Raw genomic sequence first — 23,620 nt, 5'->3', positions numbered from 1 at the left:
ATATATTGTTTGAAAACTTAATTATGGTAGCAAAAATCCACGAATTTTAATTTAAAAATCCGTTAAAATGTACACAACTACATAACATTCTGTTATTCAACCATCTAAAATGTAGGATAAGGTAATAGTAGCATAAAAATAACAAAACTATTTTGACACAGTAAAGTTTATTAATAATTTTTATCAAAATAAGTTAGGTCATGGATGATATAATATATTTACATAAATATTTATAGAATAGGTCAGCAACATCATTTTACAAAAATATTTTTTACATCCAGTTTTTAATCAAACAAAATGACTAGAAAAAAAGTTATGTACCTATATAAAAAAATTAATGGTAAAAATCATTTATGCTATAAATTTTTTAAAAAAGGAGAAGTGATAATTGATAATATCTCAAAATTCAAGGTATATTGGAGAAACTTTACATTTGACACTTTCAAAAACCTGATATTTTCTGTATTTAAAAAAAACACCTCTTTCTAAAGGGCTACATAGGCTATCTATAGGATGTTTTAAATATGTTCTAAACACCTTGATTACGAGATCTATACAATAATAATCAACCCCTCCCTTTCTAAGAAAATATCTAAATCTGCTTTTTAAATTTTAGAGAAATTAAATAAATAAAAGATAATAATAATCACATAAAAAATCAATTTTATAGTTCATAATTATAATGTTTTTTGTATATTAATATTACTTTATTTTAATACAGTAAATGTTAAATAATTTTATTTTATAATTTCACACAAAAAATTCTTTAGTACAACCTTTATATAGCATTTTACAGGATGATAACTTTAGACGTTGGTAGCCCTATTTTAGTATTTTTTGTTTGTGGAATCATAAAATACTTAAATAAGTTGTTATTATTTATTTTAGAACATTGAAACTGAAGCTAATTTAGCGGACAAGGGTTCTAGCTCTTCGTCAATTCTGAAAAAAAATATTTTTTAAAAGTTTTAGTGATTTATTTTTTGAAAATGGGATCTCGACATTACAATTATGGTAGGTCATATTATGTCTTAACTTTTAAACCAATAATTTTGACTTACAGAAGGGGTAGTTTTATTTATCATTATTAGGTATGTACATTAACAATTTCAACTCTTTTCCAACCCCTAATTATTTTTCAATTCCCTACACAGTCTAGTACAGCTAGTTTTTAAACTTACGGTTTAAAAGTAAAGCTAGTTAATTAAAGTACCTTTGAGACATTCCGGAGAATTTAGCTGGGTCAGGACCGATCATTTTTACCAGCTGCGGCACATCACGTCCTCCTGAAATAATTATCAGATCAAGTCAAATCAGGTTCCTGCACTTGAACACTTATATGTATATTGTAACCTTAAAATGCTATGCTCCCAATAGACATACTTGCCAATGTTTACAGTGGCATTGGATTTAACTCAAAGCTCTAATTAATACAAAATTGATCAACAATAACCCCTACCCTTTTAAAAATAAATTGTAAGTAAGATAAAAGGGCGGGTTATCGTTTGTTTGTTTCCTAATTTAGGTCAGGCCAGGTTAGGTTAAATTGGGTAATAAAAAAAGACAACCAACCCTCTATTTATTATAGGTACTTTGTGTGAAAGTAACTGCATTTACCAGTTTGGGAGTTGAATCCATTTTTATAGAAGCAGAAATATAATCTATGATTACGGTTTTGACCCTCTAAAAACGTAATCTACCATTCCACTTTCCCCTCTCTTGGTGATGATATCATCAAGGCCGATACTATTTTTCAAATGTACCATTCCACTTTCAATAGAGGCGAAACTGGAATAGTACATTTATGTTTACATATCAGCATATTCATAAACATTGATTTCCTTATTTAAATCAACATAATAGTAATGGTATATTCTAGTTATTATTTTTATTTTACATAAAAATTTTAATTATTAATAGTATTTTAAACATTCCTACGATTAACATAATTTAAAAATAGTAAGTTTGATTTCAATTATGTTAATGTTAAAAGTGTAAAACACCATTCCAGTTTCGCCTCTCTTGAAAGTGGAATGGTACATTTCAAAAATCGTATCGCCATTGATGATATCATTACCAAGAGAGGCAAAATTGGAATGGTAGATTACAAAAATCATTTCGGCGTTGATGATATCGTTACCAAGAGAGGGGAAAATGGAATGGAAGATTTCGTTTTTAGAGGGTCAAAAACGTAATCATAGATTATATTTCTGTTTCTATAAAAATGGATTCAACTCCCTAACTGTTTACTGATTTACAAGAGACTGAGACAAGAACTGATTTACAAAATTTTACCTATTGTACAGAATTTTCTGAGTGCCTTCATACATCTGTAAACCTGTTCCTCTGAGGGCTTATTCTAAATTATAGTTTTATCATGTAAATCATTGTTTAAACAAAATGTATTGTTTTTTCTGTAAATAAATGTTATTTTTTTAGAGAAAATATATGACTTCATTATAACAAAGCAAGTACGAAAAAGTCCTAAAGAAATGTTAGAAAAATAAATTGTCTGCACTTTTAAATATCTATTTTTATGAATGCTTGTAAATCAGCATTATTAGACATAAAAATCGACAAACCCCTAAAATCACACTAGTAGAGACATACAGAAGGACAGTGGCAAACAATTTAGAGTAGATTATTATAACTCCAAAAGTTACTAAAATTATAATGAAAATTGGTAAGTGTTTCACATAAATTTGTGAACCAACCATTCTCCTTTCAACTTTAAATTGTCAATTATTTTTACAATGGAAAATTTTTCAAGTAATATTTTATGTTTATATTACATTTTTTGCATTCTTTTACTTTGGGTAAAAAATAAATGAATTTTAAGATGTATAGTCTCTCTGCAAGTGCATTTCCCCTCCTATCTGGTAATGTATTGATGCGATGTTGGAATTTTTTCTTTACTTTTCTAAAATTGCAGTTAGTCAGTCTTTCCTGATATTAGAATAGTTATTTATCGCATTATAGACAGCTTTCCACCAATAGTAAAATGAAAAAAAGCCATATTCCAGCTTTGTTATTAGCTTATGTTGGATGTACGAATTGACCAATAAATTACAGGGGAAATAGCCATAGAAATTGACGATAATTTTTCATAATAATATCCACATATATTCTACAATTACACCAATTGATAGTGAAATATACCTGGAAAAATTGTAGGATAGCCATAGCCAACTCAGAACAGACATCATCAAAAACCTATAAAAACAAGTACATTAGAATCCATCAGTAACGTAAAAAAAACTAATAAACAATTAATTAGAAAGAAATTCACTGGTGAAAATGTTAAAAGCAAAATTACTTTTAATGCATAATTTTTATGCGTAATGCGTATATATGCGTTTGTAAATAGAACAAAAATACTTTAACGTACGGGTAATACGGACTGACAACAACAAAAGTAAATTTCATTGATAAAAATATATAACAAAACATTATTTGTTATTATAAATATAATGGGTTTTAAAAGTTTAAAGAACTAGAATTCTAAAATGAAACTTTTTCAAATACATTCATTTTTCATTTTATTTCAAAAATGTTTAAAAATATGATATTCATACTTTAAAAGAGAAAAGTTTATAAAATTTAAATTTTTTGGATTGTTTTATTATTTCTAAATATTGTTTTATTACTTTAATTTTAAAAGCGAAGCTTTTCTATAATTAAGGTCAGCCAGTCTTAATTCTTAATTATAGGATAGCTTTTTTCGTTAATTTTGGCATGTTAGGATTGTCCTATCGATTTCAAACTTTGCATGTTGATTACTGTAGTAGTTCGGTACGATTTAGAAAGCGTAGCAACTCTATAATCGTTACCAGAATGTCCGTACGTCCATTTTATTTCTATTGGTCTGATTTTTTTATTACTGATTCCTATTACAATAAGGTACAATATTTTGATCGAAGCATCTCTATAATCAAGTCCTATAAATGTTAGTATGTCCTTAAACAGAATTCTATATTTAAGAAGTTTTGTTACAAAGTTACGTATAATGTTGTCAAAACTTATATATTCATATTTTGTATATTCAGTTCTGACACTCTACAAGAGTTAATGTTCGTCTGTCGTACCGTTTCAGAGCTTCGCTTTTATGGATGTTGTCATCCTAGTTTATATTACAAGAATTACAACATCCAATAAAAGCGAAGTAAAAACATGATAAGCAGAATATTAATTCAAATGTAAAATGTAGTATATACACTTATTGCATTACATATTTTCATTTTTATAAATTATTATGAAGATGCTGCGCTTAAAATAGTGTATATTGTCAACTTAGGAATAATTGTTTTAAATTATTATGATAATCATATAAAAAAGGGGTTTGTAAAAAATACGAATCAACGTGTTTTAAAAGGACACACGGACTTTTTGATGCTTTGCTTTCAAACTCGTACCTAACTGTTACAGGAATCATCATCCAAAGTTTAAATGGATATGACAATTTCTCAAAGATGTTCAAGTCCAAAATATGGTTAATGGTTTCACACCCTGGTTGAATCTCTGTGCACCCCCAATGATTTAATTTTAATACTTCTACCCATAAAAGGTTTTAAAATAAGATAAAAAGATGCGCCAAATATTATCTTTGCAGAGACAGATAGACAGGAAGACATCATTCAAAAATGTTCAAAACCACACAAAAATTAAAAATCTTCAGTTAATTTGGAAGTAGAAAAATAACATCTTTTTTTTGAAGGGCGGTTTAGAAACATCAAAATAAAATTTTTTTAAAACAAAGCATCTCTTGTCTTTAGTAGAAGCTTAAATTTAAAATTAAAGCAAGGAACGAAAAGAAGTGGCAGCAAAATTATTTTTTATAAAAAAAAACAATAATTGCTTTGACTGTAAGCATAAGAATTGGAAAAAGTTTGATTTAGCTGCCATTTTCCTATCACTGTATTTATATAGAGAAAGCAAACAAGTTTTTTTTAAAGCGAAAATTGCGTGCATTTTCATATATATATATATTATGGTACACTATATTAGATTTTTAAAAATAAAAAAAAATGGTACGGGTTAATTAAGCTTAATAGATAGATAAAATGATAACGTACCACGGCCTTTACCTCCTTCGTTGCGAGATTTGACATGAGGGCGGTGCCATAGTCCACCAGGGTGGGGGTGTCGCCCAACAGAGAGTTCACAGCAACCTGAAATGGAAGGTGTGCATTCACTTCCGCATATCATCACAAATCAACCAGTATTTCACATTCTTAAAAAGATTCTATAGCAATATTTTTATGTGTTCAAAGATGAAAGTAAAGCAAAATGGAATGAACAGTTATTTGCAGTTTTGATGATTTGATCATGTGACACATGATCAAATTATGAGCTATTATTAAGGAGATATTTCATTTAGATAAAAACTGATTGCTGAATATTTTATGAAATTCAACCATACACATAAAATCTTGTATAACGCAAGACAATTTGAATACTTGTACAGATTCAATTTTTGATTTTCCGTCTGAAATATATAAAATTGTTAATAATTTGAAAACTTGCACATTATTTCAAGAAAAAAAATCATATTCTCATTTAAAAGTAAAGAATTCCTATTTTATGTCCTTTCCTTCCCTGGGTTAAGATAACCAAATAGAAAGTTTAAAAGGTTATATATATTTCCCAAAAGATTAAACAAAGTTTAATATTAGATAAAAGGATGGGAATAAATATAATTCCTGAAATATTAACTTTATTGTTAGAACCAGCGCGGTAAAGATAAGGCTAGGCAGCCGCGCGGCAGCCGCCTGTATGCCTTAGGGAAATCAACCTATTACAATTTTTAAAATCAGCTGTAAGTCTAAATCTGACCCAAATATGGCGATCCCTCTTCTCATATCTGTCCTCATTATAAAAGGCAACGATGAAACTATGTTTGCTTTGCTAAATGTAAGCCACGACAAATAGGATATATCCTACAATAATAATAAGTTGTTATAAGAATTATTGACCAAACTATATAGCCATTTGCAAGATCTTACAGAATAACACAAATCCTGTTATTCTATTAAATAGTACATGTTTATTTGGAATACAATTCAAGTTACCTTGGTAGTGACTCTAATATTTGATAGAGGGAGGCCACCTCCTGGTCCATTCCATTCAGATATATACAACAACCACTCACTAGCACTTCCAGTCTCAAACAGGTTACAAAACTAAACAAAGTTTATTTAAGATTTTGTCCACTAGATGTCTTTGTTTTACTGTGCATCTCATAGTAAACAGTCACTAACTTCACCCCCAATCAAGTTGAAAAGCTGAAGAAAAAAAAGAAAATGGTTTTAATTTTGTCCTCTAGGTGTATATTTTCAAATTTATTGCTTCTCACAGACCATACATCAGAAAATAAGTTCCAAATAGGTTAAAAAATTAAAGAAAATTTGATCAACTTCTGTCCACTAAAGGTCTGTTTTACAAAACTAAATGTAGATCAATCACACTACTTTTTAGCATTTCCAGTTGTAAATAAGTAGAAAATAATGCACCATTTTTAAGATCTACCTTTTACATTTGAAAATGTTAAAAGCAAAACTAATTGTAAATCAATCATTTTTTTGTTAAATGATTCAATCGAGCTTTTTAGCAATTTGAAAAGTAAATAAAATAGTTACCATAAGGGCCAGGGATTCTTGTTCCTTGATGGGAAGACGATCAAACTTCTGGGCATAATTCATCACCAGGTGATCTTTCCTATCCATGTGAAGGATCAGAACAATATCGTCTTCTCCAGCTCCGTAGGCCAGCAGGCGCAACATGGCTATTCTACTCTCACTTGGCCAGGACTAGACAATAAAAAGCCTGTAAATTCTTTTTAAATAAATTCAAAATTGATGTTAAATATAAATGTTAAGTATTTCTGTTGGAATAGTATCAAATGCTTTATTTTTGTCTAAACTTGTTAGATAGAAAAGAAATTAGATTAATAGTATTAATTGAGGGATGTTAAAGTTAATTAGATAGACAAAATAATATAGTTAATTAAAATAATTGAATTTGATGGTCTATAAAATAGAAAGATATCTATGAAGATGGAAAGTAGATATTAAAAGAAAGATGATTTAAAGTAAGTTTCATAAATTTTTTTTTGCGTGATCATTTTTTGCTTCTTTTTTTTCTATTAAGATAGAAAGATTTACTGAGTGATTATTAGTTAATTGAATAAAAAGGTAAATAGACATTTTTAATGGTTCAAATATAAATATATAGAAGGTAAGAAAGATAGTAAATAGAGTAAATAGAAAGAAAGAAATATACATTTTTCATACCTCGTCATTTAGAACTCTACCAAGAAAGTTATTGAAAGATTCTGCTAGAACCCATGTTCCTTCCTTCTTTACTAGCCAATCTTCCATCTCTCTAAAATATATAAATATCATAAGCAAGCATCCTTAGCAAAGCAGCTTTTTATTGGCTGAAGCCACTGAAATAAACAGCTGAAGTTTCTGCTGCTATTAGGATTCAACGACACTAAGCAGCTTAGAGGAACAATCAGCCGGACTATGCAAAAGCCATCCGTAGCTGCATCTACTTTTAGCCACAGTCACCCCAAGCCGCAGCCATAAAATTATAATTTAGCAGTTCTCAGCAGCAGCCATCCTATACCTCTGTCAGCCTAAGTCAGCCGCAGCCAACACTAAGTAATACTTCAGCAAGTAACACATCCGGTAAAAGTTACCCTCAGCAGTAACAACCAACCGCAACCTCATATATAGCAGCGGCCGCTGACTCCAATATATTATTCGTTGTTAATTTTCAACATTTTTACAGTAGATTAAAATCGAATTTTCTGGGTATTCCATATGAAAGCATTCCCACTATACAATTCTAATTATCATCTGTCCTGAGAAGTTTGATTTAAAGATCATCGCCTTTAAGAATATTGTCATCTTTGTGTTGTAAAATGCTAAATAAAAAAAAGGAAAGTAAATGGTTCGTATTTTCTTTTCTGATTTTAAGAACAGAAGGACAGAGATATGAAAATTAAGATAAACTAATTTGGACACAAGGTAAACGTGATTTATTTAGCTGAATAAATTTCCTTATAAAGATTTCATGATCAATGAGCATTTTCTTCATATGTCATATTTTCTGTCCGTTCGGCTTGCACGGATAATACTTTTAAAAGGAAACTTTCTTTTTTTACAGCTATTTGAAATAGGTTTCTAAAATATCTGTTTAACATTCTGATACTAATTGCCTCACTATGTCTGGTCATAAATTTGCATAATTTGTTCTTGCTCTATGATATGCTAAACTAATCATGAATGTTGAAATCCTTGTTCAAAATTTATTTTTGTTTTTATTTCATCGAAAAGCCTTCTCTATTCCCAGCAATGTTTTCCGCTAGTATTAAATTTCTTCAACCAAACTTTTACTAAAAACTTTCTCAGTTAAACAAATTGGAAATTTGTAAAGATTAATTTTCTAACAGGCCGCAGTTTACTTCATATTACATCTAAACCACAAATGAACTCTTTAAAATTATTTGGCTTGATTTATGTTCTTTTTAATTTGTAAATATGTAGAATTTTATGTGAAACTTGTTGTAAAAAGTAAATCCATAGCCAATCTTTTAAATTGTATTGCCAGCTATAATCTAAATTGTTTTTAAAAAACAGTCAATTTTTCATTGTGAAGCATTTTAATGATAACAAAACTGAATACGGTCATAACACGAATAGAAGAAATAGTAATTAATATTGAAAACAAATAGACAATACAATATCTTATTTTGTATTGTAAACCATTTTAATTTTTTACACGTATAAAAATTAATTTTATATCCTGGAGAAGTTGAGACTCACCAAATAAATTTTTTTCACTGAGAATCAATATTACCCTAACCTAATTAGCAACAAAGATTTTAAACACGCGTTACCGACACCGGACAAACAGTGAGAAAAAGGATTTATCTAATGTTATAATTGCCAAGTTTTTTTAGTAACATTGCAAGAAAGTTTAATCTGTTAGAAGTAGGAAAGTAGGTATTAAACGTTTCCTAAGCAGAAAACAAATAATTCAAATATATCTAATTTTGATTATAAAGTGTGTTACCTTTTTATATGTTTCATTATTATTTGGCCACAACTTGGTCAAAAATGCTCACAAATCAGACCTTTTCTGACCAAAGATACTCAAATGGTTCCTTTACAAGCCCAAATCAATCAGTTTTAAGATATCTTTATATTTCAAGGAAAATTGATGAAAATACCAAAAAAAAGGCAAATTTGGGTGTTACCTTTTATATGCAAAGATACTATAAAATCAATAGAAAAAATACTTATTTTGACTTTTCTCTCATTTTTAAATTTTGATTCTGTTAAATTAGTTATTCTTGAAGGGATCTATGCATTGATTATACTAAAGCATAATATTGGGTAGAAATTAATGTTCTTCAAAGAAAGAAAATTTGGAAAATAAGAATTTCGTCCTCTATCACTTCAGAGGACAGCTGCCAACCTCCAGTTGACAGGATGTAGTTTAATACATGTTAGCGATAATAATTAGCCCAAAAAGTAAAACAAAAAGTTTTTTAATGTGGTAAAAAATTAAAATCTAAATCTTAATTTTGGGGATGATGATCTTAAGCACGCTCTTACAGATAGTGATGATGACCCAGATGGTATCAAAGTACATGAGCGTTATGACAACTCATCTATTGAACTATGGTCCAATTTTTGTCTTTGTAGCAGCCTCCAATAAATCGTTGTAACAAGAAATATAACCATCTTTTAAAAACTTCTGTATTTACCTTATGAATTGGAGAGTTTAAAAACCATGATTGTATGTTTTGGGATTTCTCTTGATTGGAGAATGCTACAAATATGAAAATCGGACCATAGTTTATTAGACAAGTTGTCATAATGCTCATGTATTTGGATACCATCTGGGTCATCATTACCATCAATAAAGGCGTCTTTAAGATCATCATTCCCAAAATTAAGATTTAGATTATAATTTTTTTACCATATTAAAAAAACTTTTTGTTTTACTTCTTGGTCTAATTATTATTAAGTATTTAACTACACCCTGTCAACTAGAGGTTGGCAGCTGTCCTCTGAAGTGATAGAGGTTGAGTTTCTTATTTTCAAAATTTTCTTTCATTGAAATACAAATAGAAATAGAAGAGTAGAAGAATATTCTGAACCCTTTTTTCGTCAAATCTAAGAGAGAACATTCCTAGCAGACAAAAGTATTGTTTACTTTCGACTCAAGCTGATGTGGATTCTTAAAAAATGATAGACTCGCTATTCGATAGTGAGGCAAAATTATTTTTGTGAAAAATCATCCAAAAGCACATTAAAAATCTACAAAAATTAAACAAAATCATATGTTAATAACCCTCTTAAGATTTTATTTCATTTTTGTAAATTTTTTTATTCGATTTTGGAGGATTTTTCACAAAAATAATTTTGCCTCACCAGCGAGTTGCCAGCCTAACTTTTTTTTTAAGAATCCAACTTTGTTTCAAGCTTTCAAATTGTAAACGAAATTTTTGGGCAATTAATTCTGATTCCGCAAAGCTTTCTACTAAGAAAATATACTGTTAACAGCTGACTTTTATGTATGTATGAAATGAAAAAAAACATGCCTTCGTAGGAAAATGTGTACATAATTTCAACCAATGAGATCCAATGTAAATTCCGATGCGATTCTCCTATTGGCTCAATCAGACATTCCCTCTCTTTCTTAGTACCTTTATTGAAATACATTAATTTCTACCCAATATTATGTTTCAGTATAATCAATGCATAAATCCCTTCAAAAATAGCCAATTTAACAGAATCAAACTTTAAAAATGAGAGAAAAGTCAAAATAAGTATTTTTTCTGTTGATTTTATGGTATCTATGCATATAAAAGGTAACACCCAAATTAGCCTTTTTTTTGGTATTTTCATCAATTTTCTTTGAAATATAAAGATATCTTAAAACTGATTGATTTGGGCTTGTAAAGGAACCATTTGAGTATCTTCGGTCAAAAGGTCGGATTTGTAAGCATTTTTGACCAAGTTGTGGACAAATAATAATGAAACATATAAAAAGGTAACACACTTTAATTCCTATATAAAAGTAACAGGATGTCTTTTTGTCTCTTTGTGTAGCGAAGGATCTTTCTAATTGCTGAACCGATATGGTTCTTCTCTACGATGAAGCTTATGTTAGGTACACTGAAGGGTTATATCTATTTTTGGGAAGGTATAACCATCCATCCAAGAGAAATCGAAGTGCCAATAAAGGCTTAATCAAGCCCTTTTCCAACCGAAACTAAAAAAAAACTTTTCAGTAAGAAAAAAGCCAAATAACTTAAAGATTAAAACTACAGCTTTACATGTAAATAAAATTAGGCAAATTAATTATTGTTTTATTTATCATCAAAATTAAAATATTAGAATACTATCAACAGAGAATAATTTTCAGTAAAAATAAATATCTATGTCGGAATTATAGAACTTTAGTAAATGCAGTTTCAGTGCATTTGAAACACACATGCATATACAATATACATATAAGGCAGTTTCTAAGGGGCGCCGGGGCTCAGTGGTAACACACTGAGCTACGGTGGTGAGAGTTCGAGTTCAATTCTCCGTGTGTTGACTCGAATTTCTCATTCGCAATAATAATCACGCAACTTCCCCTGGTTGTGTTATAAGGGGATTATTGAGTAAGTTTGGATACCCAATAGTCAAGTACATAATATCAGTACTACCCTTATCTCAATCTCCTCTGCGGAGAGCGTCATTCATTACGGTGACTTAATTTAGGACACCTGCCATACTCGGCGAGGGTGAGGTAATAATTAGTAGCTCTCATGAGACAGCGGGTCAAGTCAAAATGTGCTTGAACGTGGAGCTCGATAGCCCTAGTGGCCAGACAAAAGTGTCTCATCCTACTCTATGACTACTTAGGCCCAAACCCTAAGAAACTATGGCTAATCAATCAAAGGCAGTTTCTAAAGACAATGGTTAACAATATTTTTCATTCCACCAAACGCTGTATCCCTAGCATCAAGGGGCTTATCTTAATCATTTTCTCAATGCATACCAAACATGGTGGTTGGTTTAAATGATAAAAAGTTAAAAACCTGCTTTGGGCCAATACTTAACCCCTCTGTAAATTCTTAAACGGTCGCGTCGGTATTGCCGTCTACGAAATCTTAATGGAGACTCAAATAGACACACAGTTTGACATCTTTTTATTATAGCATATAAAATGGTGGTTAAGCAATTCAGGCAAATTTTCTTTTGTAAAACTTTGTTAAAAATGTCCTTGGAACTAAACAATACGAACATAAATCAAGAATTCAAAGGCAAAACCTTTCACTTATATCAAATGATTTTACCTTAACTAAGAAAAGATAAAAGAGACTTCCTCTAAAAGTACCTAGCGAGCACTGAAACCATCCACTCCCTTTATTTTCATTTTTAAAGCCGAAGCTTTTCTATAATTAGTGTCGGTCTGTCCATCCGTCCTTCCTTCCGTCCGTCTGGCCTTCCGTCCATCCGTCTGGAACGGATAGCTTTTTTCGTTAATTTAGGCATGTTTTAACTGTCCCATCGATTTCAATCTTTGAATGGTGATTCGTGTAGTAGTTAGGTACGATTTAGAAAGCGTAACAACTCTATAATCTTTACCAGAATGTCCGTACGTCCATTTTAAACATGTTGATTTTTAGCTTTTTTAACATCAATTTTTTTAAAATTTTTTAAAAAGTTTCTAAAATAATTCGCACAATAATTGTTTTCTACATATTTTAACATTTTCTTTGCAGTTGCGCAACTATGTAGAGAGCTCACCTTAATCGTTCTTGTTCGTCGGCATTGCAAAGAGTGACAACTGTTCGCACAAGGTCCTCAAAATCTTTTACATGCTAAAACACAAATTTCATCATTATTCTACATGTATTTTGTAAAAAAAGTTAACACGTTTTAGAAGCTTCCTTTTGGTTATTTGAAAGTAGTATTTTGAATGAGAAAATTTTTCAAAGTAACATGTAACATAAAGAAATGATATTTATCACAAATGAAGATATTTTAGTATTTTTAATGTTATGAAAGTTTTCGTTCTTGATTACGATTAAGCTTAATTCTCTACCACGCTTCTACACTTCAAATTAATTAAACTTTTCACAAAAACTTGAAATCTTAATCCTTCCTTTTCTAATATAATCTTATTCCTTTTAACGAAGGTCTATTCATTATGAAATACCTTAGTAACCAATTTAAGTCTTGAAATGCTATGTTGTACTTATATGTTATGATAAACAGCTAAAGCCGCATTTAGCCTACAGCTTAAGTCTCTCCTCAGCCCCACTATATCCCGCTCCTTGTCATTGAAGCTTTAACAAAGCTGCAACTGTTCCTATCCAAGCAGTTATTTGCAGAAGCTATCTTCAGCAGGTAAAGCTTCAAATAAACTGCCGCCAGCATATATATACTAAGTTGCAGAAGCAGCTGTATGATTTAATTTTTTTTAGCCGCAGTCACCCAGCTGGAGGCAATGAGTTAAAAATCCATGGGCAATTGACAGGAAGACCAACAAATCATGACTTATAAAGTAGCGCTGCTACTATAAAACTTACATCAAACTCCCTGTATGTGATTCCCTTGATATGGGGCTTCTTCTCCTTCTTGGGCACCTTCAATCAAAAAGAAAAAGTAAATGCTCACTGGTTGATAAAAAAAAATGACATCAACCCCCCAAAAAAATTGAATAATATTCTGGCGATTTTCTTTAAAGTGCCCAAATGTCTCAACCTTCCTTATTTTGGAATAAATTGAAAATAGTTGTGGGGGGGCAGTATTTCGTGCTGTGGTGGTCACGCGGAGTTAGGGCATCTCAGGTATAGACCCCGCAGGGATAAGGTAGTTTCAGTGCTCGATATACACTATTAGGGAAAGCATCATTATTAAACCTTTAATCGGGCTTAACTATTTAGGGAACATTAATTCTAATCCTCTGATGATTCTTTGCTATTTTTGTTTGTTTCTTTATGAATGTTAATTCCATTTCTTAGGAACCAGTCTAATATCACTTCGTTTAAAGCTTTCCAAATTTAGCTTTAATCAGAAATAAAATATTGATTACTTTCATGGAAATCATATTTACATTTAATCAATTCCTAGCTAAAATTAACTTATTAATTATGATGATAAATTTAAATTTTTATCTTTTAAGTACGAAGATTTGAGTAGGTATGTGTTATACCTACTCAAATCTAGAATAAGATATTAAAATTCTAAACAAGGATGACAACAACCATAAAAGCGAAGCACTGAAACGGTAGGACAAACGGACATTAACACCTGTATAGTGTCTGAACTGAATAATCAGAATATAAAAGTATAAGAGTCGACGCAAAATTGTATGTAAATTTGTTGAAAAACTGCTTGATACAGGATAATGTTTATGGACATACTTACATTTTTAGGACTTGATTATAGAGTTGCTTCGCTTAAAATATTGTTCTTTGTTGTCACAGGAATCAATATACCAAAAATCAGATCAAACGGATAATTAGTTCACATAAAAATTTGCTTTTAAAAAAGTAGAAAAATCAACATGTTTAAAATGGACGTACGGACATTCTGGTAATGATTATAGAGTTGCTACGCTTTCTAAATCGTACCTAACTACTACAGGAATCATCATGCAAAGTTTGAAATCGATAGGACAATTCCAACATGCCTAAATTAACGAATAAAAGCTATCTATCTCGGACGGACGTACGGACCGACCCTAATTATAGAAAAGCTTCGCTTTTAAAAATAAATTTAGATCTTTTTTGAGAAAGTAATTTTTTCAAAATATATGTATTACCTCTTCGCCTTCCTGTGGGGGGACAATTTCTTCAGTTCCTGCCATACTTCTAAATACAATCAATATATATTGCATGTCTTTCAATCTATCTATCTATGTCGCGGCTGTTCACTGATCAACTGTTTTTTTAACTAGGACTTATACAAATGCCTACTTAATAATCTACTTAACTTTTTTTTTGAGGGGGGGGGGGTTGGATCATGATAATCTATCTAGCTATCTACATCAATTATCTATTTTTTGTCTGTCTGTATATCCAACCATCGATTTATCCATACTTTCAACCATAATTCTATCCATTAATTTCTCCATCCATCTTTCTACGAATCTATCTTTATATATATATATCTATTATCTATCTATCTATCTATTTATCTATATACCTAGTAAAAATATGTGGGGGTACTGGAGAGTGTAGCCTTGCTGTGGCAGGGGTGCTAGATAAATTGCCTGAAAAATATATTGTTTTTAGAGGAAGCATAATTGTAGTATAAAGTTCACAGTGTCCCAAAATAAATTACTTTACAAAATTGAATGCTACAAGATTAGTATTTATGAAAACTTGCGCATTTTCAAAACAGAAATAATACTGGGACCTGTTCCTCTAAGTATAGGCCGCAAATTACAATTCAAAAATCCTGAAATCTTCTGTGGTTAGATAAATACTGACTAATCTATACACACGTAAATTTTGAAGCCATTTAAAAGATCTTTTACACCATACAAACGACAAAAAATAATTAAAAATATCTCTGGACATCGTAAAAACTATTCACCTTTTTTTCTGAATACGACTAAATTAATACCTGTAAAGGCGGCGCTGTTGGAGTTTTGAAGGGTTGAGTCAACCAAAGAAACCTAGGGCCGATACTTAAATTAAGATTTTGTCAACAACTATTTACAGTATAAAAATGGATTGAGTATTAAAATAACCCCCCACACCATCCACCCCTGTACCCCATACCCTCCCCTCTTACTTGATGAACGAACTGACCAATTAGTGATGTCCATGTTAGCCATGTTAGCACGCGCCTGATTAGGCCTGATTTTTTAAGTATCATTTCCTGTTCTTGACGGAGATTTGCAACCTCTTCTAATGGGGGTATATCGTCCTCTAGGTCTCCCTCCGCTTCCGCTGAAATTAAATAAAAATCAACCCCTCAAAATCAAAAGACCATCATATCTGACGGTCAAGGTATATTTTGCACTGAATGCTACTACAGGGAAACTTCACAAAAAAATCAGTCGTCTATCTTGAATAGAAGCCGTAAAAAAATATTGTTTATCTCTGAAATAGCTGACAGACAGACGGAAGGTCAGTCAGTCTTTATAGAGTAGCTTCACTACTAAAAATGCTTTTTTATATAGAGTATAAATATAAATATACACTATATATTCAATTATGTAATGAAGTACAGATTTGTGAGTAATTTAATAATCTAGGTAATTTAGAATAATTGGATATTATACATTATTTACATTACATTTATATCAGTCATATAATTATCTTTCTCTTTCCTTACATTTATGTTATTTAACATAATTTATTTTAAAAACAAGGATGACCCATAATAGCGAAGCACAATTAAAAATCAAGGATTGACAAAATTGAATTATAAAGCAGATGCTCAGTGTTCATAAAAAGGACTGCAGTCAAAGTAAGTTGTATAATTGATACTTTTAGAAAATGGTGTTTTCACACAGAAATATCAGCAATCTAGCTTCATTAGCAGAAGAGAAAATAAAAAATATGTAAAAAGAATATAAAACTGAAGCTACTTGTCCTGTAATCTATGAATAAAATTCTTTTAGAACGATGGAAAATCTAGTATTTGTTTTTTTATAAGTAATTTTATAATCGGACCAAAAACAAGATATATGAAAATGCTCCATAATGATTGAAATGTGGACAAGAAATTTCAGCCGTCTATCATGAATAGAAGCCGAAAAAAATCACGTTTTCCAAAAAAATTCAGACAAACGGACATTTTTAACTGTAGAGTAGCATCGCTACTTAAAATCTGAAAAAGTATGTTTTCAATTTTCTACTTTGTTGCCTGAACAAATTAAATTACAAAAAATATATTTGCAAAGGAAAGCTTCAGATAAAGGAATCTTTTTTAGTTTTTTATTGTGATGAAACTCACTGATTCACTGACTCATCGTCTTAATCACTCAGATATTACAATAAAACAATAGAGGGGGAAGGGAAGGAGATAACTGTATGTACAAATAACCAATACAAATGACCAATGATAGACTAATGTACATTTCGATTAACCAATGGTAAAATATACTGGAATGTCATTGGTCAATTGTATTGTAGACGTCATTTTTTATAGGCACTAAAAGCTGCTGAATTAGTACACAATAAAAAAGTTCTTACCTATAACTGTGGTATCTATGATTTCTTGTCTGTCGTCGAAAGACACTTTCTTTAATGACTATTGATGGGAAAAATCATTTAATTTTAATTTAAAATTAAAGTTTAAATATAAACATTAAACACACCTCATTTTAACTTTAAAATATTTTTTGGATAAATTTAACCTTATATCAAATATTTACTAACAGCCCCTAGAATCTACAGATTATGTATTGGAAGGAATGAGAGTGGCTAGAAAAAAAATAGATTAAATCCATTTCAAGACAAAAATACTAAAATCAAACAACCTAGGTAAAGCTGAATTAAAATAGAGAACCCAATCGGCTCGGTAGTTATTGAGATCTTAAGCATCAGACAAAAATCCCTTACTCCATATAACAGGATATATAAAACCCTAATTTGGGATTTACGTTCAGTTTTAGAGAATTTCCTTAAATTAAATGAACTCAAATTTAATGATTATATAAAACCCAATTAAAATATTTGCTGTTAAATTCTAAAAATTTTTATTTTGTAATTTTAGTACAATTAAATATTTATAATGAAAAGACATATTAGACAAATTAACTGCTAAAACTTTGATTAAGAGCATACCAAGAAGGGTTTGCAAACAGGGAGGAAGGGGACATTGGGTTCTTTAGTACAATATTTAACAAAGTCTTATAAAAACGGTTTCTTAATCGATGGCCTTACAACCTTTGGGACTTTTATTGAATGTTGGTTCATTTTGTTGGTTGACCAACCGTTTTAATCATCAATTGTAATCTGCAGAAGGGGTAATTTTGTGTTTCATCATTGAATATGTACATCAATTTATCAGCAAGTGTCGTATCCCTTTAGATTCCTGATTTAATAAGCTCACACTAATAAAGGAGGTGTTAGCCATATAAGTATGAATATTTCTTTTTTAAGTGTTCCAAGGGGGACTTTAAATTCACTTTTTATCTCTTAAATAATTATAGCCACTTATATTTTTAACATTCCCTCCGAGCTGGTAAAATATTTTTGGTTTCATAGGCTATGTATTTTAACAGAGTTGAATTAATTTTTAAGAATTAAAAGTCACTATAATTGTATGTTGATATAATGATATTTCCATCAATAATTGCATCCATTTCACATATAAAACAATTACAAACTGCAATACTCAAAACAATTTAAGGAATTTCATCACAGAAAAAAAAAAAATGTCCTTTCAAAACAACAAATAATTACAAATTTATTACAAATAATTCTTTTTATATATATTTTCATTTTGATTAATCTTTACTGAAAGTTTTAAAGTAATTTCTATGCTGATTATGAGATCTTCCTCATTTATAAATTTAACTACTTTTTTGAAACCTTTTTTTTACAGATTTGTGTAATGTACTATTGACTGCATTTTAGAGACACTAAGAAAGCCTAGAGGTCAACTCACTGTAAACATACAGGCTTCACATTCATATGGGTCAACTCTAAGTTGTGTTAAATTGTAGTTCTTTAAAGAAACACAAGGAAAGTTTGGGGCAAAATTTGTTCTATTTTAGTACAGTTCTTATTACTCTCTTTAATGTTAATTTGAAAGTTTCCTTTTTGATGCATACTAGTGCTCAGTTTAGGTTAAGCTGTTAAGGAGCTCTGAAACATTAGGTGGAAATTTGTTTAGAAGCCCCCAAAAAAGTTAAAATTTGGGGCGGGAAATGTGGTCTATTATGTTATAAGAAGGAATTTTCCAAAGTTCAAGTATTCATTTGTATCTATTCTTTATTATTTGGAATGTCTGTCAATTACAATTACATTTATGTATACAGACCAATATAAAATATTTATACTATTCAAGAATATGTTTCAAACCTATGTTTCATTTATTGAATGGGGCATTTTAAAATACTTTTAATTAATAAATCCATTCTATAATGTAAAATAGTAAGGTTTTTTGTCTGAAGCTTAAGATCTTGGTAAATGCTGGTCTGAATTGTAGGCCCTTTTAAGAGAACCCTTATAAATTATCTGGGATAGTTGAAGGCTATTTGCCTGACATCCCCAGCCCTCCCCTAGATGCAAGGGGCATAGCAACTAGTAATTTATAATTTAATAAGAAAATTATAAGGCTAATTAGTTGTGCATCCCTTTTCCGCAGCTACAAGCACATGTAGGTCAGCCTTTAATTATTTGCAGAGTGTCTATGAATGTATGTCACTATGTATCTTTATATTTCTTACTCACATTCCTTTCTTTTAGGATGCAATAACAAAAAAGTGTTGGATGATTTAAACAAAGATTTTTATGTTTTTATCTTTTTTTAAACATAAGATTTTTTGTATTTCTTTTATGTTTTTTTTTCATAATAACAAAGTTTTAAGTCACTTTTAAATAGAGCTTCTTTAAATGTTTGTTTATAGTAAAAAACAGGGTTCGAAAGCCGCGCCTCAGCCGCGCAAAAGCCTCAGTTTTAAACCTGCTTGTGAGCAGAAAAATAAATTTCAGAAAGAAGGATTTCAGAAATTAAATCTTCACTATACTCCTAACATTTTTTATGATAATTTACCGTTTGGATATCCTAGGGCCTCAAAGAATAGATCCTTAATTTTCTGATCTAATATGCCTAAAATTTGCTTCATAATCACTTAATCTAAAGTGGTGGGGGGGGGGGGGGTTAGGTTCTCCAATAATTGGTATGATTCCTAAATTTGATGCTAAACTACTCGTTTCCTTTATAATTATGCTATTTTAAATTTGCTACCTTATTCCCAATATCAAGTAAGATAATTAATTATACAGCTTACTACTTTTAGCAACTTGGTGTATTTTTAGCAATTAAACTTCTATTACTCGGTTACAGGTCAAAATATTTCCAAATAAACCTCACATTACAAGTTCTCTGAACTTTTATAATGGAGATAATTTATAATTAGGTAATATTCATCTAAACAGTCACTTAGCAATTTTTCTGTAATTAAAAATTTTCTGTTTTTCATGCTACTTTTAATCAATTAAATTAGTAACATCAAAAGAGGAAATCTAAAATTAAACGAGAAGACAGACAAAGAGAATTTAACTAGACAAAATTTTAGCAAATATTGCCAAAAAGTATAATGTATGTTAGATAAATATTTTACAGGAAATAGGAAAGGGAAAGGACATCAGACCGTTTTTTTATTACTTGATTAAAAACTCAAGACACATTTTATTTTTAAAATTAAGTATTTGTATAGGAAAGTGTAAAAATATTTTCGACTTTTACAAAAAAAAAATCATGTCTATCAAATACAAAACATATCCGAAGCTCTTTATAGTGTCTTTACAAAAAGGGATAAATAACTTTTGTCCAAAGTTTCTGAATGACGTCATATTAGAGTTATGTATTTTTCTTAAATGACATCATTTGGGATGCATTGGCCAGAAGTTTTAAAATCTATCCTCTTTTTTATAGGCACTATAAGAGCTTCAATATATCCATATCTTTTGAAAGCAATTTATATATCTACATGCTCTTATACATTGACACATTTAGACTATAAAGTAATTGTGTTTACTCATTTCCGCATATCAAAATATTTACATATTATCTGGTAGTACCAAAAGACATATTATACAATGATTAAGATATTGTAAAACTTTATAAGTACTTGAAGAAACTAGAATTATCAAGGATCTAAAACCATCAAAATGTCCCACTAAATTTTTTCCTTAAGCTCAATTTCTTACGAATAAATTAGCTAACATATTACATGAGCAGAAGTGAATGGATATTTATATTGTATGTTTATTGTCTTTATCTTGGAACTAGTTTCTTCGCCCCTCACCTCTAGGGAAAGGGAGGGGTGGTGTGCCAGGAAAGTAGTTTAAAACCATATCAATATATCATTTATAAAGCTTTCCTGTAAAGTTCAACCCATTAGGGCCAGCAATTTCCGAGTTTTTTAGCTTTAGACAAAAAAAAGCCTTATTACTTTATATTATAGGATCCATATTTTCTTTTTAGCAATTTAGTTCCAACAGGTATGCTAAAAGTCAACGAAAAGTCTAACTGCAGGTTGTCAATAAAACAAATCAACGTTTGCCAGCGTGTTCTATTCACTGTATCTTTACAATGTTTTTTCTCAATTACACTTGAGATTCAAGTATAATTATACTTTTATTGGAAACACAGCTATTATTACCACCAGCAGAAATACAACAGGATGTTTTATACATGCCATTAATCATATGTCCAATATTGACAAAAAATACACCTGTTTTATGATGGTTGTAAGATAGCCATGTACCCTGTACCTAATATAAACAAGGAATATTTTTCTGACAAGAATCAAGCTGTAAGTTCGATTTATTTGATAACTTGAATGGTATTTCAGAGAGTTATTCACGAGTATTAATACCAAAATCATAAAATTAATACCAGTTATGTTAGCCCGGACCTTCGATCCCTTTGAGGCTAACAAAACTGGTTTAGATTTTAAAATTTTTCATTTTAATATCCGTGGAATGCTTTATGTAATAGGATTAGATAAATAACTAAATAACTATTCTTGATTCCCTTCTTAATTAGTTTTTCCTTATTTCTGAAAAGACTGTTTATCTGTCTAGCCGTTTAGGAGATCTTACTTGACACACACACGCACATCCATCTACAATAAGTTATTAGATTGAATGATTTTTCCTTGTTTCTGAAAAGACTGTTTGGCCGAATGGCACTTTTACCAGGAGAATCCGGTAACTGGTAGGAAAAACTCCTGAAAAGAATTTTTTTATATTTTGGTAAATCAGGGCTCGGCAGCAGCACGTCAGCCGCCTGTAACATCAATGAAATTAACAATTAGATGGAAGTCTAAAACTCAAATATTTTTTTTAATTTTAAAGCTTTCAATCGGATTTTAATTTGAGGCTTAGTCGCGGCTTACGCGCGGTTGCCGAGCTCTAGATTAAATCAAATAAGTAATATTATGACAATTTTTATTCATAGGTATAGCGTATAAATGATAAGCTAACTGTATTTGGCAAGAAAAGAATAAAAAACTGTTATACTAAGAAATTTTAAGGTTATGATAAGCTTATCAATATATAATATACTTTAAGGACGGAGGGATAAGCCACACTACAACATCAAAACATATTTATAAAGTAGCTAGGATTAATTCTTAACAAAATAAAATATCTAAATAATTCAAATTAATTTAGATTTAATTTTAGAGCTAGATTCAAGGAATTAAATTTAAGGTTTAAAAAGATCGACAGTAAAATTGGAATTTTTTGTATGATATAAGAATTAGAAATTTAGGTTCTAAATTTAACTTTTTAGTAACTATAATAGAAATTTCTTTGTATATTACATAATATAAGTTAAGTTTTCATGTAGATCAAAATATATAAACAATTCTTACTTATATCTAAAAATTTAACATTAATATTTAATATTTATAAATTAATTTATTTCAATATAATTACAAATAACATGAAATAAACTATAATATTTATGGATTTTTTTTATAATAAAATACAGTAAAATATTTCGCATTAATGAAACAATATGTATAATATTTTGTTTGTATTAATAGTTCAAATTTTATTTCATTGGAAAAAAAAAACATTTTTAGGTTTGAAAGTAAGTAATATTATCTTTATATTGTAAAAGAAAATTCAAAAATTCAGATGCAATGTTGCTATATGAAGAAGTTTTTTCTAAAATTTTTATGGAAAATTGGGCAACAAAAAGAGTTTGAGAGTAGCAATTATTAACAGTCCATTTTTTTATAGCTTCGTCCTTGCTAGATTTCAATGCTCTGTCTTTGGCTACTAAAATGATTGTTGAAATTTGAAGAAAATCTTTATCATTGAATTGAGGATAAATGATGTTAAAAAGGAAAAAGTTTTCTTTAAAAAAAATGAATTCTGGATTCCCATCATTATATTTTTGGTCTAGAAATAGTGCCAATGCATGAATAAAGTACTTAGCAAAATAGCAATAAAAAATCCCATGTTCGGTTGTTGAATCTACATTGCATTTAGGACAAATTGCATTGTCAAGTAAGCCAAAATGCATTAACTTTTTTCTGCTTACAAGAGTTCTATTAAGCTGTTCTACTAAGAAAGATTTATAATGCAAAATTAAAGGTAATGACATTACTTTTTTAAAACTGTTTTCAAAACTTTCAATATCTGGAAAATAAAGACCATCTCTTTTCCTTGTTTTAATACTTGGGGCATGTTGATCGTACTTTTCTCTCTGCAACCATTTAAAATGCAATGATAAAATGGAAGGCTTAAAATCATTAACATTTATAAGAGGTAATCTTATCTTACTTAATTTCTTTTGGTCAATTGTATCTAGGCATAATATATTTTGTTTACTACTTATTACTTCTACATAAGATTGAAGTTTTTTAACTAATCTACTATCTTGTATTAAAGTAT

At 29.7% G+C, this 23,620-nt stretch overlaps 1 protein-coding gene across 1 annotated transcript in view; it reads right to left on the bottom strand.

Annotated features, from left to right (window-relative positions):
* Positions 1 to 150: 150 nt before the first annotated feature.
* Positions 151 to 23,620, bottom strand: part of LOC145326352 (uncharacterized) — a 34,929-nt gene continuing 11,459 nt past the window's right edge. Inside the window, exons 8-23 of the mRNA XM_080169661.1 lie at positions 21,872 to 21,942; positions 17,228 to 17,287; positions 15,908 to 15,976; positions 15,648 to 15,701; positions 15,225 to 15,291; positions 14,842 to 14,890; positions 13,604 to 13,660; positions 12,819 to 12,892; positions 7,290 to 7,380; positions 6,636 to 6,806; positions 6,069 to 6,179; positions 5,073 to 5,168; positions 3,160 to 3,213; positions 2,296 to 2,359; positions 1,214 to 1,286; positions 151 to 942 (exon numbers count right to left, since the gene is read on the bottom strand). Coding sequence (XP_080025787.1) covers positions 885 to 942; positions 1,214 to 1,286; positions 2,296 to 2,359; positions 3,160 to 3,213; positions 5,073 to 5,168; positions 6,069 to 6,179; positions 6,636 to 6,806; positions 7,290 to 7,380; positions 12,819 to 12,892; positions 13,604 to 13,660; positions 14,842 to 14,890; positions 15,225 to 15,291; positions 15,648 to 15,701; positions 15,908 to 15,976; positions 17,228 to 17,287; positions 21,872 to 21,942 — 1,219 coding nt within the window. The 3' untranslated portion in view covers positions 151 to 884. The remainder of the gene's footprint in view (positions 943 to 1,213; positions 1,287 to 2,295; positions 2,360 to 3,159; positions 3,214 to 5,072; positions 5,169 to 6,068; positions 6,180 to 6,635; positions 6,807 to 7,289; positions 7,381 to 12,818; positions 12,893 to 13,603; positions 13,661 to 14,841; positions 14,891 to 15,224; positions 15,292 to 15,647; positions 15,702 to 15,907; positions 15,977 to 17,227; positions 17,288 to 21,871; positions 21,943 to 23,620) is intronic.

Source organism: Acartia tonsa, chromosome 8, assembly GCF_053477335.1.
Source record: "Acartia tonsa isolate MP-2025a chromosome 8, ASM5347733v1, whole genome shotgun sequence".
Classification (NCBI taxonomy): domain Eukaryota; kingdom Metazoa; phylum Arthropoda; class Copepoda; order Calanoida; family Acartiidae; genus Acartia; species Acartia tonsa.
Note: the sequence above shows the minus strand (reverse complement) of the source record. Positions and strands in the feature narration are given on the sequence as shown.